Raw genomic sequence first — 17,028 nt, 5'->3', positions numbered from 1 at the left:
AACAATAGTTTTGTTTGTTATTTGTGGTTCGAATGTTATCAGTTCTTTCGATTTTCTTTTTCTTTCTTTCTTTTATAATCTTGCTTTCAGTATATGATCAAATAATTTAATTAGCAACGACCAACAACCCCAACACTCCCTCGCGATTCCCGAGGACGACCTCGGCGTTAAGCGCGTGAGGGACCTCAAGAAGCGGAAGCGCGAGGAGCCTGTTGCTTCGGGGACTCTCAGGATCTGGAATCTCGAGTTCATTGAAGAAGAAGATGAGGAAGGCGAGGGTGCGGTTGAGAAGAGGGTTTGGGAGTGGAGGAAGAGGTTGGTGGAGAAGATGAACGGGATTGAGCTGAATCTTGAAGGGGTTAAGTTCAAGCTTGACGTTTCTGTTCCCGTTTCGGATGATTTTGAGGCAATGAAGAAAGATTGGGAACAGTTTTGTTGCGTTTGATACTCGAGGTTTGTCTCTGCGTTCATTCTTCTTATTTTTTGTGTAAACCATGAAATTAGTAGTAATGTAAAGTGGTAATGACTATAAATTTGTCTATAAGGTCCTTGAAATCTTCAAAAATGAGTAAAAGTGGTCAAGTTTAATCAAATATAGCTGATCCGAGCTAGTGAGAAAGGCTTAGCAGCTTTTGTTATGGTAGTCAAATTGGTCAAGGATGAAATTGAAGACGATTATCAACTTCAGGGAGTGGTTTGGCCTTTGATCGTTCACTCATGTTCTTATTACTAAATACTAAGTGCTTAAAGGCTTGCTAGAAAGATTTGTAGTACATCGAATTAGAGTCTCTTCGTAAATTAAGGACTAAAGTTGATGCCTAATATGCATTAGAATTTAGAAGATTGACTTGATGTTTATTTTAAACTTTGAAGGATGAGATTGATGCTCAAAATCTCTAGAGGACTAGTTTGATGCGAAGATCATTTTTGGGAACTAATTTGGGCTGCTTCTTTTCTTGGGTCTGATTTTTGGTTTTTTCTTTATGTGATTTGAAAGGGAAGGGTTGGATTGTATTTTTAATTAGGTGTAAAGGTTTGATCTTTCTGCAGGGTATTAACTGCACCAATTCGGTATTGATTTCCTCAACCATGAAAATTTCGTTGGTTGATCCATTAAAGGTGCTTGATCCATTCATGGTTGCTGTTGGATGAAACATGTGTTAGGTTCAGTGGCAAAAGAACTCGAAGTTTATGTCTATCCGCGATTTCTGGACAAATTTTGCTTCAACTTAAACCGCTGGAGGGGTATGTTTGGAATCCATGGGATCCCTCTCGCGGTTTACATAGTTTACTAAAAGTTGTATTTTGATATCCATTTTGTAAAAGTTGTATTTCGGTAAATTTGAAACTCAATTGTTTTATTTTGGTAAAATGCCCAATAATTTATTAACTAGAATCCAGATTTTAAGTAGTATTTTCCAATTGATTTTGAACCCATTCATCATAATCTTGAAGCATCTGCAGAAGTAGCAGTGGCACGAGTTTGTCCACCAAAGCTTGCATCATTCTGCACTCAACCACACTAATCTATCATAATTCATGAATAAAAGTTGTTGATTGAAACTGGTAGAATAATATATAAATAAATCTTCTTGTTGGTTTTCAGAGAAACTATTCAATTAATCTGTAAAAAAATTTGATGAGTTTTGCATTGAATTAGTAGCAACATTGCCAAACCACTATCATAAGCAAGTATAATTTCCAGGGAGATATATAATCTTGAGAATTATTAATTCACAAGTTCGGTCGAAAGTCGAAACTACAGAAGTAACTTGTGTTTGACCTTGATATGTGAAGCTAGCTCTTTCAACAAGGATCAATCTACAATCAATAAATGATAAAAACAAATTCTTGAAAGCAAAATGAATAAATAAATCAAGGTCAGAAAGAAATGAGCAAATTTTGTTGGAAGAAATCAGCAATCTCTACCATTCTGTGATTGACAAAAATAGAAATCGAGTTAATTTGGTTGGAATTGATTTTTGGGACCATCCGAAAGCATGAGAGGAGAGTAGCATGGAAAACAACCTAAAAGGATTAAACCAAGATTATTTACTAAAAACACTCACAAATTTCCTGGACGTTCCACAGCTGATACAGGCATCATGGTGAATGGTTTTGTATAAATCTGCAGAACACAAATGAGCACAAATGATTAAGGCTTAATCCTAACTGATTTTAGCAGCATGACAAAAACATGCCCTGGATTATTTTCACTAGTGATCATGTTGTCTTGACTAGAATTCTCAGCAACATCATCAATTGGTAAAACGTGTATCACTTGTGGAGCTCTGAGTGTTCCTCCAAGAGGAACAAGTGAGTGCAGAACATACATGCAATATTAAGGGACAAAAATTTGTGTCCATGCAAGGATGTGAAATTGAGAAGGAGGGATTGGACTCATTAGTGAAATTGTATTTCTAATATTTACTAAGTTGTTTTTCATTCCTAAAGTTTCTTGTTCAAATCTCACATCATATATAATTCAATTGTGTTCGACAAATAAATTTTATTAACTTATACCTGCAAATTTTAATAAGTGTATGCAAATTTTATTGCTGGCCAAGTACGGAGTACGGACACAAAATGATAATATTTATTGATCATGTAATATTATTCTTTTTAAATAGTCACAAACTCGCCACCATGGCAAAAGAATGAAAACTAATTAGTTTAATATAAACAGTGACAAACTGACAATTAGGTAAAAAAATAGTCAAACTCATTACCATAGCAATTCCCTTTTTTACTATCTTTTTCTAACAAAATGATTCATATATGAATAAACAAATTCATACCAATATATGAAATTAGAGTTGATTTAATTCTAATATATATGTGATGAGTTGGACACCAAAAAATATATGTAATAGTCACTTTAATTTTACACCTTGCAGTGAGTGTCATTTAAAATTTCAAAAATAAAGCTAATACATAACCAACGAAATTATCCTATTGTAGCATGAAGTGTTTGCAGTTTGCCTATGCAATCACGTTGCACCTGAGTGCTTGCCAACAAAACGAACTTGGGTTCACTACCATTCTTGTTCCATGTGTTACCATGTGATATCTCCTTTGCTTCATGGACGCAGCATTGGATGTATTTGACGTTTGCATCCAAATTCCATAACATAAGTAACTTGGGGTACACTATCCTTCTTGGGATTTACAATGATAGTAGCCCATTAACAACAGCTACTACTTCCGGCCCAATACAAGAAGCTGAAAGCGATGAGAAAGCAATTGGGCCAGATAAACCGTTAGTTGAGCATAGAAACAAGCGTGTGAAGAAGCAACCAACTTGGATAAAGGACTACAAGCTGTGAAATAGAGGCGCTGTAGAGTGATACCTCTAATTTTATTACTCTACAGCGCCACTATTTCGCAGCTCATAATCCTTCATCCAAGCTGATTACTTCTTCACATGCTTGTTTCTCTGCTCTGCTAACGGTTTCTGTGGCCCAATTGCTTTCTCATCGCTTTCAGCTTCTTGTATTGGGCTGGAAGTAGCAGCTGTTGTTAATGGGCTCCTATCATACAATCTCCCCATTGACAACTCGATTATCAGGGTGAACAAGCAAAAAGTTGCGCCTCTATTTCACAGCTCGTAGTCCTTCATCCAAGCTGGTTGCTTCTTCACACGCTTGTTTCTCTGCTCTGCTAACGGTTTCTCTGGCCCAATTGCTTTCTCATTGCTTTCAGCTTCTTGTATTGGGCCGGAAGTAGCAGCTGTTGTTAATGGGCTCCTATCATACAATCTCCCCATTGACAACTCGATTATCAGGGTGAACAAGCAAAAAGTCAATACCCAGAGCCAGAAGACACACTTGCTCCATGATGTTCTTGTGTGCTCCCTCCTTTGCTTCAAGGACGGAACATCTCAGATGTTTGACCTCTGCCTCCAACGGCTCAATTATCCCCTTTGATGCTGTTTTCTCCTTTCTTAACTGAGCCTTCTTCTCCTTATCAGCCTCCTTCAGCTTGTTTTCCAGATTACTAATCTTGGCGGTTAAAGTAACCTTCAATTCCTCTAAGGCAGCTCTCTTGTTTTCCTTTGACTCAAGGCGGATCTCCAATTCCTTAACTCGGCCTTCTAGCACCATCTGAGATTTGGAGGTGATAGGTGGCTCCAAGTTGCGGCACATATCTTGGGCTTGGAAGGGTTTGGAATACACATTGGACTCCTCAATGTCGGGGATCAGCACACCATTTTCAACCGGCTTCCCTTTGCCATCCACCATTTTTTGCATTTTTATCGGAGGTGAAAGTCCTAGATCAGCACCCGTGTCCACAAATGAAGACTTCTTTGAAGTTGGAGGTGGAAAGACACTGCAGGCACCTCCAATATTCGCAGTCTTGGGTGGAAGGCAGAGTTTGTCCACTGCAACACCTCTTGATGCCATGTTAGCTGCAATAAAGGAGAAAGAAACTCAAGTCAGAAAACAAAGTATATTTTATTTGCAATATTGTGCATAGTAGCATAGTAATCAAAATTTTACACAGCAGGATAGTAGCCTTGGCAGATGATTAAGATTTAAGAGCATAACACTCCCCTTCAGCAGTCAGCACCAAAGAAGCTGAGTAAAAGAGGACATTATATATTTTATTTTATTTTTTTCTTAAAAAAAGTAAATAATTGGTAAATTGAAACATAAATTTGTCAATATTTTATTTAACTGGATTTCACTCCATTCTTGAGTTTTTCTTCCTAGATTTCTTTTCCCCCTCTTTTACTAAGATATGGTATTATGGATGTGGTTTAGCAAATTGATATATGCAAAATTGACAAATCACTTGAAAACTGAATTGATTGATAAACAGCTCATCACAGAGAGAACTCACCTGGGCTTGCACAAACATTGGTTCTTTTTCCATCAACTTTCACATTTTCAACACGGTTGGGGAACACAAAACTTGGGGATATCACTGGTGATTGTACTCTCAATATTGTCCGATTGAACAACTTGCGGATTGGCTTTCGAACTGGCTGAACTAATCATGTCTTCAACTTTAATGTACAACTCTATGCACCGTAGCTCACAATTTGAGACATGGAAATCAAACATCAAGTGAATGTCTTGGTCAGAGGTGAGCCAAATAACCCGACTGTCAGATAATTGGGGACCTATTATACCATGCAACTTATATGCCATATGAGATATCTTCTTTCTTCCAAGTTCACCCATGTTTGCCAATATCAGATTCTTCAACTCAAGTAGAGACTCTTGATGATCAGTATCAAAATTCATCAAAAGAGGATCCCAACTTTGAAAGGTTGCACCACCTACAGTGTCTTTTATATATCCATTGGGTTGAACAAGTACAAATATGTCTGAACAAGCCATCTGTAACTCAAGATCTTTTCCAACTTTGGATGATTGTGTGTGGCTTGAATGAGGGAAATGAGGCCTGCTTCAGATTTTATAGTAATTTGATGAAGTAAATTCCAACCACAAATCCGTGGAACTTTTATCCAACTGCCCTAATAGAAGAATGCAATTCGATCATTTCTACTAGTTTTGCACAAAAAGGTAATTTTTTTTTAAATTCACTAAATAATAATCTACTGAGTTGGTGCACAACTTGTTTTACTAAAATACCTTTTATTATAAATAATCCATAAAAAAATATATTTTTTTGGCTATTTTCAAGACATGAACCAAGACCCCTTAGTTAAGTTATAAACAAATTTCATCTCAACTAATTTCAAAAGTTATTATTTTTCAAAAACGTGCCGTTTGATATACTAGTAATAGCATGTCTAATATAGAGATATTTGATTAATATGCAAAAGAGCCTAAGTGTCACTGAGGAAATTCATCGAACACATGGAGAGCATAATAGATAATACCCAGTTGCAAAACTCGAACCAGGTTGAGCGAAAATCAAAATGGGGAATGACAATAGAAACATGAATGGAGTGAGTAGTCGCAACTAACCTGTGTGAGTAATAATGCGAGGAACCGATGGAAACTTTCGAAGAGCTCAAATTCGCAGAAACCACAAAGAAGGAAGAAGCCACAGTGCTACACAAAGCTTCAAACTTAACTTCATAACTAAGGACACACACACACTCTCTCGGATGAAGCTTGTTGGTCAATTCGCAAAAAACCATTGGAGCAGCTCAACCAAGCAATTGCATGTTAACATTCTCAATTGAAATATTTTTATAAAAAACATACATAATTCAAATATTTAATATATTTATTAAAAAAATTAAAATTTTCTGCTAATAACAGTCTAACACTTAAAAATCTCAATTGAAATATTTTTTTTCGGTGGACTGATATTTTTTTTGTTGGATATGATAAGAATAATTGTGTATTGAATGTGTAAGAATTAATTATTGAAATTATATTTTATGTATGTAAAAGAATTATATATATATATATATATATATATATATATATATATATATATATATATATATATATATATATATAATTGTGTATTGAAATATTATTAAAAGTAATTTATTTTTAAAATTGTGTACTGTAAAACTCTGATTAGATAATTCTATAACATTTTTAATATCAAAATTAGTTTTTTAGTTAATTTTAAAATAAATACATAAATAGAGTTTAACTAAGCAAATAACTTTTAGCTAAATATTTTTTTTATCTTAAATTTTATATTTTAAATTTCCTAAACAATAAAAGTTATAAAAATAATTTTACAATAATAAAAAATTGAATAATATTGAATCTGATATTTATTCAAATAAATAATAAAAGAAACACCAACCATTTTAGTAAACGAAAACGACGGCGTTTCGTCGTTGGCCGCCAGTATCACGGTTACAGTGGCAGCGTCAGCACCAGCTTCAGAAAACCCTCTCTTCTTCGTCTTCTTCAGCTTCGAATCCGAATCTCATTTTATCGTGACTGTGAAGTGTTGTGAGAATTTGTGAGTTTGGACAATGAGCAACAGCAAGGACCAACAACCCCAACGGTCAAAGCCGTTTCGCCCAACGAAACCGTTAGAGATTGACAACAGTAGCGGCCTCACGCTCGTCCCGCGCGTGAAGCTCACGCTCACTATCTACCCTCTCGCCGCAACCGTTACCTCCGTCGACGAGTGGAAGATGAAGCGCGCTCTGATCGACTACCTTCACACCACTCATTCCCTCGCGATTCCCGAGGACGACCTCGACGTTAAGCGCGTGAGGGACCTCAAGAAGCGGAAGCGCGAGGAGCCTGTTGCTTCGGGGACTCTCAGGATCTGGAATCTCGAGTTCATTGAAGAAGAAGATGAGGAAGGCGAGGGTGCGGTTGAGAAGAGGGTTTGGGAGTGGAGGAAGAGGTTGGTGGAGAAGATGAACGGGATTGAGCTGAATCTTGAAGGGGTTAAGTTCAAGCTTGATGTTGCTGTTCCCGTTTCGGATGATTTTGAGGCAATGAAGAAAGATTGGGAACAGTTTTTTGCGTTTGATACTCGAGGTTCGTCTCTGCATTCATTCTTCTTATATTTTGTGTAAACCATGAAATTAGTAGTAACGTAAAGTGGTAATGACTATAAATATGTCTATAAGGTCCTTGAAATCTTCAAAAATGAGTAAAAGTGGTCAAGTTTAATCAATGTAGCTGATCCGAGCTAGTGAGAAAGGCTTAGCAGCTTTTGTTATGGTAGTCAAATTGGTCAGGTTTGTACTTAGGTGCTCACTTCAAGGATGAAATTGAAGACGATTATCAACTTCAGGGAGTGGTTTGGCCTTTGATCGTTCACTCATGTTCTTATTACTAAGTGCTTAAAGGCTTGCTAGAAAGATTTGTAGTACATCGAATTAGAGTCTCTTCGTAAATTAAGTACTAAAGTTGATGCCTAATATACATTAGAATTTAGAAGATTGACTTAGTGTTTATTTTAAACTTTGAAGGATGAGATTGATGCTCAAAATCTCTAGAGGACTAGTTTGATGCGAAGATCATTTTTGGGAACTAATTTGAGCTGCTTCTTTTTTTGCGTCTGATTTTTGGTTTTTTCTTGATGTGATTTGAAAGGGAAGGGTTGGATTGTATTTTTAATTAGGTGTAAAGGTTTGATCTTTCTGCAGGGTACTATAGAGGGAAGCGTGAACCAGATACGATTATTTTGAGGGGTGTTCCCTCACGATGGTTTGCTGAGCCTAGAGTTTCTTCTAAGCCTTCCATGCTAGTCACACATACCATCTTCTCAACATTTGGCAAGATAAGGTACTTGCAGGAATTGATTGTTTTTAAAGGATGTTTTTATCTTGTATTTGATTTTCAATGATTTTATTTTTTCAAGGAACAAACATTTTTAATCATGATTAGGTTGGAGGTGAAGGCTATATTTTTTCCTTCCATGATTTTGTTTCTTTGACCTTTTTAAGCAGTACAATGAACCTTCTTAATTTGCTGTACTTATTGTTAAATGTTGTTATATTCCACCCTATACTGATACTTATATGGGAATTATCATATTTCACCTTACTATGGGTGTACATAATTTTCTTGTTCTGTAACTTACATTTAATAGGAATCTTAATGTTGCTGAGGACAATGATCCAGGTAAGGATGCAAATGAAGACAGCGGAGACCTGGTTTCAGGCCTTTACTGTAAGATTGTGGTTCAGTTTGAAAAATATAGAGACTTCCATGATGCATTGAGAGTTCTATGTGGTCGCTCATTGCAAAAGGTATTGGCTTGTTTCTGACTTATGTTTGGTAACTCCACTGTGAAATAAGCATAGTTTCTTACTACACTGAAGTTCACATCTTTATTGTCATTTGTCACTATTTCTGTTTTGGATGTCTATAGTAAGATGATCAGTTCATTTTACTGTCAATGACTGTGGTCAGAAGTGTTATGGCAATTGCTTAAACTGGAAGTATAAAGCTGCCTCACACTTGCATCAATTTGTGAATTATACATGATGGAAATTGGAAACTTAGATTTGTTTGTGATGAGTGACAGTAGAATTTCTTGTTTATTGACAGCAAGGATCGAGATTAAAGGCTGATTATGAAGTTAGCTGGGATAGAGATGGATTTTTTCGGAACACGAGAAATCAAACTCAAGAAAAGACCAACAGAGTGTCAACAACGGCGGCAGATCATTATAAAAGTGAAACTCCTAGACGCCATACCCCTTATGCTCGCCACAGCCCAGAGAATGTCCGGCCAAGGAGATTCCGGGTTAGATTTTGATATCTCAAATGATTCTTATGATTGTCCCTAGTGTACACTCGGGATTTTTTTTTTTGGTTTAAATATGGACATTTAAATTGACATATGATTATTGCAATTCAAATAGGTATGCATTTCAGTTGTCTATGTGTTGTTGAGTGTGTTATTAAGCAGAGGTATATACTATTAGCAAAGGCAAATGTTAAATCAACGTTTAGATAATTGAAATTCTCACATATTTGAACTGAAATAATCACATGTTAATTTCAATATCCAATTGCTATGTAGATTTCACTTATCTAAGTATATGATATTAAGAATAGATATACTACTAGTAAAAGTAAAAAGTTAATCCAAAATTTACATAATTGAATTCCACATAATTTTGACTGTCTGAAATTGATCAAAGGTTGCCAATTTTGACTACCAAGTCCCTTTATGTTATGCAGGAATAAGGACTCATGGATCCAAGCCTACACTGAGAAGTTTCTAGCAAATGGACCATTCCATGCATTTTCTAGCGACTATGACTAAGACCATTTTGGGTCACTAAGGCTCATAGTCTTTTGAGATGTCAATTGTACTCACACTAATCATAGTTCAATTGTCATAATTATTATTTGTATATGTTTTTGCCTTTTGGATATTCTTGTTTTTAGTTTTTAAACACCAAGCAAAGATATGTTATTTTTAGTCACTCCTCTCTTGTAGCGGATAAAAATTAAAAAGGTGATAGAAATGGATTACGAAATGTGTTGAAGTTGCCTCACAGGTTTTCTTTCTAGTGTAATAATGGATTAAGAAATGTGTTAAAATTTCAGAGGGGCTGTGTTGTTTCGTGATAAGCAAGTCGGTAGGGGTGTTCATAGATCGGATCCGATCTAAAAATTGCGGTATTTATATATTTTGCGGACATATCCGAGATCCAGTCCGATCCGATAATTTTGGTGCGGATCGAATAGAGATTTTGGCTATATCCAATCCGCGTTTACTCCTACAAGTCAGGACTAAATTGTCTTTGATATTTTGTTTAGGTCACGTCTTTTGAAAAAAATGAACACGGACCGAATTAGAGGTTTATATAGTCGGAAGATTTTCGGATACATATTTAATTTAGTGAATAATGGTTTCATCATTTAAAAAAGTAACGCAATCAACTTTAATTTGTGGGAGTTTAACAAAAAAAGAAAATTTTAGTTAGTGGGATGGAACTGAGTGAGTTGGATGTTTAATCTAGAGACAAGAACGTAGGGATAGAAATGCTCGGATCAAGATTTTCTAAAGTTAGAAAGTTGGTAAAATGATGAGTAAATGAGTTGATTATTTTTAAATTAAAATAATATTAAGATATGAGGTACATATTTTATAGAAGTTATAAAATCAATAATGATTAACTTTTCATTTTATTACTTTTATCAATTTTCTCACTTTAAAGGATTTACATTCAAAATGTTCCATCAATAACATATATTAAAGCATTATATGATGCACCAAATTTAACTATATATTAAAGATTATCCAACAAGATTAATTCCAGTGAAATCATCACTAAAGTTTCAGAAAATGCATGTTGTTTCATTTACTACTTCTAACCTAACCAATGCAACTTTACATATGCCAATGGTTGATTTTAGTGTGTAATATTAAACAATGTTTACCTAACTTTTCATTCAAAAAGTTAGATGAAATTTTAGACTTTTCCTTTAAAATAATGAATATCCATACCATAGGATATCTTGGTTCATAATTTGAATAACCTATTCATTTTCTTTTTCAGTTTTTACCATGAAGAGAAAAAAGTGCCAAAATTATATGAATGTAATTGAAAAAAAAATCTTGAAAAGATGTGTATATTCTTCATGGTAGTAAGTATAAAATAACTTACAATAGCACTATTCATACTTTAAATATTTTTATATTCTTATAAAAATATGATTGTTATTAATTAATTGTGTATTTAATTAAGAAAATAAAAGGAATACATATTGGTTGTTAATATAGTGTTTACCATAAGGAACTTAGATGCAAATAAACCACACCATGATCATGAAGCAAGATTAGCTAACATGAAAGGATATTACCACTTAGCTTATATCCTTTTACACTCAAAACAAGTAATAAATGATTGACATTTGAAGCATTGAAACTTTTCAACCAAGATTGAAATTTACACTACTATAATTCACAGCATCAAAATCCTATTCCCACTCCAGGAAAAAAAAAAGACTGAAAATTTCCTTGAACAAAAAGCAAAAAGAAAAAAAAAGAGAAAGAAAGGGTAATTATGAAATGAAAAACAGAAAATTACAATCTTCACCAGCTTTTCTTATGGCTGTGTTTTGCTGAAGACTTGTTCTTAGAAACTTCATCATTAGAATCACCAATAGAAATCCTTGGAGACATTAAACCATCTGTGTTCATCTTATTCTCACTCCAACCTCTAACCTACTCTTTCTTAATCTTCACTTTTTCTTCATTCACCACCATTTTCTTCTCACTAAATCCTCTAACATAATCTTTCTTCTCATTATTCACCAACCCTTCATTGATTACAATCTTCTTGGTCTCACTTACCCCTCTAGCATAATCTTTCTTCTTCGAATTCTTCGGCAACATCCTTGAATTTGATGATGATCTATTACTACCCTTCAGTGCAGGGATCACATACCACAAAATGCAAGTGCAAAGTGTTGAAACTGATCTCCCAAACATTGTCAACAACACCAAGATTAGTATCATAACCATTGGAACATAGAAACATGGCTTCCACATATCAAAACTCTTCAAATTCCAATTCAATCTCTTCTTTTTCACCTTCTTATCACCATTTTCCAACTTGGGTTGCTTTGATTCATCCACAATTTCACTTGATTCAACTGTGGGCTTGTCACTTTGATGAGGATGATGATGATCTAACTTTCTTGGTTTCATCACTTTGAGTTCTTGGCTCTTGTTGTTGTTCTTCACCTTCACAACTATAGGAACAAAATCATTGGTGCTAGAATATACAAACCTAACAAATGAAATTTCATGAGGGTTCATCTGTGAGTAAATCCTCTGCCTCTTCTCATCAAGATCAGCTAAGAGTGCAGAGAATTTGTCGAGTCCACGTGTCGAAAAGGGATTGTCCTTCTTAGTTTTGGATTTTCTTGGAGTTGGGCATGGTAGTTCATCATCAGCTTCATGATGGAAAGTTCCACAACCAAAATGGCTCAACATATGGGAAAACAAATGACTAAGGTTTTTGTTTCTTTTGTATCAGAAAGTGTTTTGTGAAGATTTTATGATATGGCTACTATGGATCTTGTGTTTTAAAAATTGAAAGGTTGAGAAGATGTACAAAAATTAAAAAAAAAAAGTCTCTAAAGTCAAACTAAAAAACACATAGAAACTTGAGGTTAATTCTATAGAAGTTTCCATAGAGTTATTATTAGTTTTTTGACCAATGAGAGAGAGAGATAGAGATGAAACAATATAATGTGTTGCGAATGATTATTTCCACATTTAAAATAAAAGGTGAAAATTCAGGTACGTCGACTTCACGTGAAGTTGATAGTTGAGAGTCGTTAGATGAAAATTTAATTAAATTAGTTAAATCATCTAACAGCTGTCAGTTATTAATTTTATGTAAAGTCAACTACATCTGAGTTTCTACCAAAATAAAATTGATGTTTATCGATATCAAATACGAGTTGCTTTTAATTTCTCACATATTTCTAGGTCTTATAGGTCAAAAATTAAATTTTATTTAAGTATTTATTATTAATCAATGAATTTTTGCATATATAAAATCCGATTCAAATCTTCAATACATATTTAAAAAATAAATAAACTAATAATAATATAAAAAAGTGAGATTTATTGATCTAGGTAATTTGGTTATAACAAAATTTAAAAGTGAAAAAATTGTGGAAAAAAAAATACTTAAAATGTTGGTAGCACATATTTAATACTTACTTCAAGAACATGTATTAGCATCCATTCTTAAATTTATTTCATATAGTTTTTAAATGTTACATGCTAAAATAAATAGTTATACATAACTCACCAAATAAAAAATTATCCATATTCTTATATCATATATTAAATTAAATGCATTAAATCTGTTTCGAAAATATATAACTATTTAGGGTTTGCCATAAAATGAGCATTATCAACACATAATATTATATTTTGACGTTAAAAAAAAAAAAAGTTTTCCTTGTTTATTTTAGTCTTTCTTGACCATTTACTTCTAATATGAATTCATTAGATATTAGAATCTAGCTAGTGCCGTAGGAAATCAACTATGGATCATGAGCTATGCTTGGTGCACATGTAACTTCTGGAACAGACTATGGACTTAGTCTATAAAATCATAAATATAAGTATTTAAGATGTAGCATGTTTCAACATGACAACAATACTTCAATTTTCATGTCAATCAATTAATATCTTCTAGAAAGAACTTTGTTTGAACATGACAATAAGAGTAGTTATCAAGAAAAAAAACAATGGACGTATTTGCTAATGTCAAGGATTCATATGTATAATAATATTTTATCTGTGATGTAATAATATATATGATATTGTGATTGTGTTTGAAATTTTGTGTTGCAATGCATGGAAATTTTATGTATTCGGTTTTCCCAAAATTAGTCTTTCAGTTTATTTTAGATTTTTATGTTTAGTTGCACTGAAATGCAAGTCATATGCTATGGAATAATTTTTAATTTAGTATATATTGTTTTAAAAATTTTAAATGGGGTCCCTGTCTTGAATATAATTTTACAATCAGGTGTTTCGTTTAATCTAATATTATAAATTCTTTTATATTCTCATATTATAATAATCTTCTAATTTCTTATGGGAAAAGCTAAAAGCTTATCTAATTAAGCAAAAGGTTTAGTTAAAATAATAAATTACTTTAGGTACTTGATTAAAATATTGTATTTAATGGACATGATTAAAAAAGAAAAAATTTAGATGGCTAATACTTCTTTTTTATTTATATCTTACTTTTGAATTAACCAACTCTTCTCTTTTATTTTTTATATTATAAGTGTTGGTTTCTAACCATTTTCATTAAAAAAATTTAAAATTATAAATATTTTAATTATAAATTAGTTTGAATTACAGGACTTTACTAATAAATTGAACCTTGGTTTTAAACATACCAAGAATTCATTTGTACATTCAAATAAGTGATGAGTAATGCTAGGTAGACAAAAAAAACAGCCAGAACTTGTCTTATTTAGCATTAATTAATTGTCGCAACAATTAATGAATGCTAAATAAGACAAGTTATGGTTGATTTTGACTGATTTTCTTTGGTTACCAAATATTTTCGTTTGTTTTTATGTGTGTTCTTAATTCTCCATATGATGCTGTAGGATTGACTTGGACATTTATAGCAAAAGATTACTACAAAGGAAAACTGAAAATTGAACTAAATACATATCCAATAATAAATAGTCATACAAATTTGTTTTGTAGGGAAAAATTGGTTCCCTGATTAGTGATTGCAGCAGCCATGATGTCACAAGAAATAAATATAAACATTATTGTTAACACCCACCTCAATATTATCTTCATCACAAGGATGTTTTACATCTGCCAAATCATCATGATTTTTATTTCCAAGTTTCTCTTTGCTGAAAAATAATCCTAGAAGAGGTATTAAGAACGTAGACTTTGTTTTTGATAAGAAAAGAACAAAACACACATACACACAAGGGTAGACTTTGCATTGCTTGCACTTGAATAATATTATTAAAGGTAGATTACTAAATTGATTTTTTACGTTTTGGAGTAATTTTATTTTGATCTTTAAGATTTAAAGTATCCTATTTAAATTTAAAAAAATTTTATTTAGTTTTAAGGTAGTCTCACCGTGAGATCAAAGTTAAATAATTAACAAAATATCCTACATGACAACAGTACAAGAATAAAAATGATAATTTGAAAAATAAGTACAAATTTCAGAGACACAAAATTAACTGTGGATACATCAATACATTTATTTATTATTCTCCTTAGTTCTATATAAAATATTTCATTTAAATAGTAAAAAAAATGATAACTAATTTGGTATACCCAAACGTAAATGACCAATTTAATACTTTATCTTATTATTAATTATGTTTTGGAGATTTATGAATTCTTTTAGCTTTTATAAATACAGGTCATATAATATTATTACCTATAAAAACTTTTACATTATTTTTGTCCTTGTTATATGCTTTAGTTTAAGTCCTTGTCATATAAAATTATAAATACTTTAAAATATGTATTTAATTTATGTTATGTAAATATAAAAAATTATCATAGTCATCACATGTTTGTAGAACTAAAAATATTATCTTCATCACAAGGATGTTTTACATCTGCCAAATCATCATGATTTTTATTTCCAAGTTTCTCTTTGCTGAAAAATAATCCTAGAAGAGGTATTAAGAACGTAGACTTTGTTTTTGATAAGAAAAGAACAAAACACACATACACACAAGGGTAGACTTTGCATTGCTTGCACTTGAATAATATTATTAAAGGTAGATTACTAAATTGATTTTTTACGTTTTGGAGTAATTTTATTTTGATCTTTAAGATTTAAAGTATCCTATTTAAATTTAAAAAAATTTTATTTAGTTTTAAGGTAGTCTCACCGTGAGATCAAAGTTAAATAATTAACAAAATATCCTACATGACAACAGTACAAGAATAAAAATGATAATTTGAAAAATAAGTACAAATTTCAGAGACACAAAATTAACTGTGGATACATCAATACATTTATTTATTATTCTCCTTAGTTCTATATAAAATATTTCATTTAAATAGTAAAAAAAATGATAACTAATTTGGTATACCCAAACGTAAATGACCAATTTAATACTTTATCTTATTATTAATTATGTTTTGGAGATTTATGAATTCTTTTAGCTTTTATAAATACAGGTCATATAATATTATTACCTATAAAAACTTTTACATTATTTTTGTCCTTGTTATATGCTTTAGTTTAAGTCCTTGTCATATAAAATTATAAATACTTTAAAATATGTATTTAATTTATGTTATGTAAATATAAAAAATTATCATAGTCATCACATGTTTGTAGAACTAAAAATATACATCCTATTTTACTTCATTTTCAATATTTTATATCACAGTCAAAGAGACTTTTCTTTTTCAATATATAGTTCTCAATTTCATGGTTTTCATTTTGGTAAATTATTTCTCAAGTTTATTGTATTTTTCTCTCTAATAAATTATGAAATGCGAGATATCTATTATATATTAGATCCCTAAAAAAGGTATTTATAATGTGTTTTTTATACAGATAATATTCACTATATATTCTCCTAATTATTTTAAAAATTTAGCTTTCGTACATAGTTAATAAATAATTAAATATATAGAAAAATAATAATTAATTGTAAAAATTAGTTTAAAGTTGCATACTTTAATTTTATGTTTGTGCTTTTTTTTTTTTTTTTTTTTTTTTTTTTTTTTTTTTTTTTTTTGGTCAGTGGATTGGACAACCCCCAATCCTAGGTACCCCAATGGATTGGACAACCCCCAATCCTAGGTACACAACACACCCACACACTCCTCACATATTTATCATATTTTTTCCACAAATGCATCCTCTAGAGTTTGAACTCTAGACCTTTAGTAATGGGGAGGGGGTGAAATGCCACTGAGCCAAGGCTCTTCGGCGGCATGTTTGTGCTTTAAATTTAGTTATGCACAAGTTGGGCTTGTACATTTTTGGGCTTTTTGTTTTAAACATAATTTAGTGGGTTTTAGAATAAGGTTGTGCTGCTCCAAAATTTTGATTTGTATTAAATTCGTTTTAATATTTTTTTATTTATTTGTAAATAAATTTTACTTGCAT

General features: G+C 32.1%; 2 protein-coding genes across 4 annotated transcripts; one reads left to right on the top strand and one right to left on the bottom strand.

Moving 5' to 3' along the window:
• Positions 1-2,803: 2,803 nt before the first annotated feature.
• LOC112756045 (uncharacterized) lies at positions 2,804-6,176 on the bottom strand. Of its 3 annotated transcripts, none has more exons than XR_011862757.1 (4): positions 5,940-6,176; positions 4,843-5,477; positions 3,558-4,408; positions 2,804-3,195 (listed from the first exon to the last, which is right to left on the bottom strand). XR_011862757.1 is itself a non-coding variant. In XM_025804452.3 (3 exons), the coding sequence occupies exon 3, from the start codon at positions 4,401-4,403 to the stop codon at positions 3,750-3,752; it is 654 nt and encodes a 217-aa protein (XP_025660237.1). In that variant the 5' UTR covers positions 4,404-4,408; positions 4,843-5,482; positions 5,940-6,154; the 3' UTR covers positions 3,538-3,749. The 3 variants fall into 3 exon arrangements, 1 of the variants encoding a protein (XP_025660237.1); XR_011862756.1 differs by having other exon boundaries at positions 4,843-5,482; positions 5,940-6,154; XM_025804452.3 differs by lacking the exon at positions 2,804-3,195 and having other exon boundaries at positions 3,538-4,408; positions 4,843-5,482; positions 5,940-6,154.
• A 565-nt stretch (positions 6,177-6,741) lies between these two features.
• LOC112756044 (uncharacterized) lies at positions 6,742-9,900 on the top strand. The gene is made up of 5 exons (XM_025804448.3): positions 6,742-7,439; positions 8,054-8,192; positions 8,500-8,659; positions 8,961-9,158; positions 9,599-9,900. The coding sequence occupies exons 1-5, from the start codon at positions 6,920-6,922 to the stop codon at positions 9,602-9,604; spliced, it is 1,023 nt and encodes a 340-aa protein (XP_025660233.1). The 5' UTR covers positions 6,742-6,919; the 3' UTR covers positions 9,605-9,900.
• The last annotated feature ends 7,128 nt before the right edge of the window (positions 9,901-17,028 follow it).

Source organism: Arachis hypogaea, chromosome 6 (genome assembly GCF_003086295.3).
Source record: "Arachis hypogaea cultivar Tifrunner chromosome 6, arahy.Tifrunner.gnm2.J5K5, whole genome shotgun sequence".
NCBI classification, from domain to species: Eukaryota; Viridiplantae; Streptophyta; class Magnoliopsida; order Fabales; family Fabaceae; genus Arachis; species Arachis hypogaea.
Note: the sequence above shows the minus strand (reverse complement) of the source record. Positions and strands in the feature narration are given on the sequence as shown.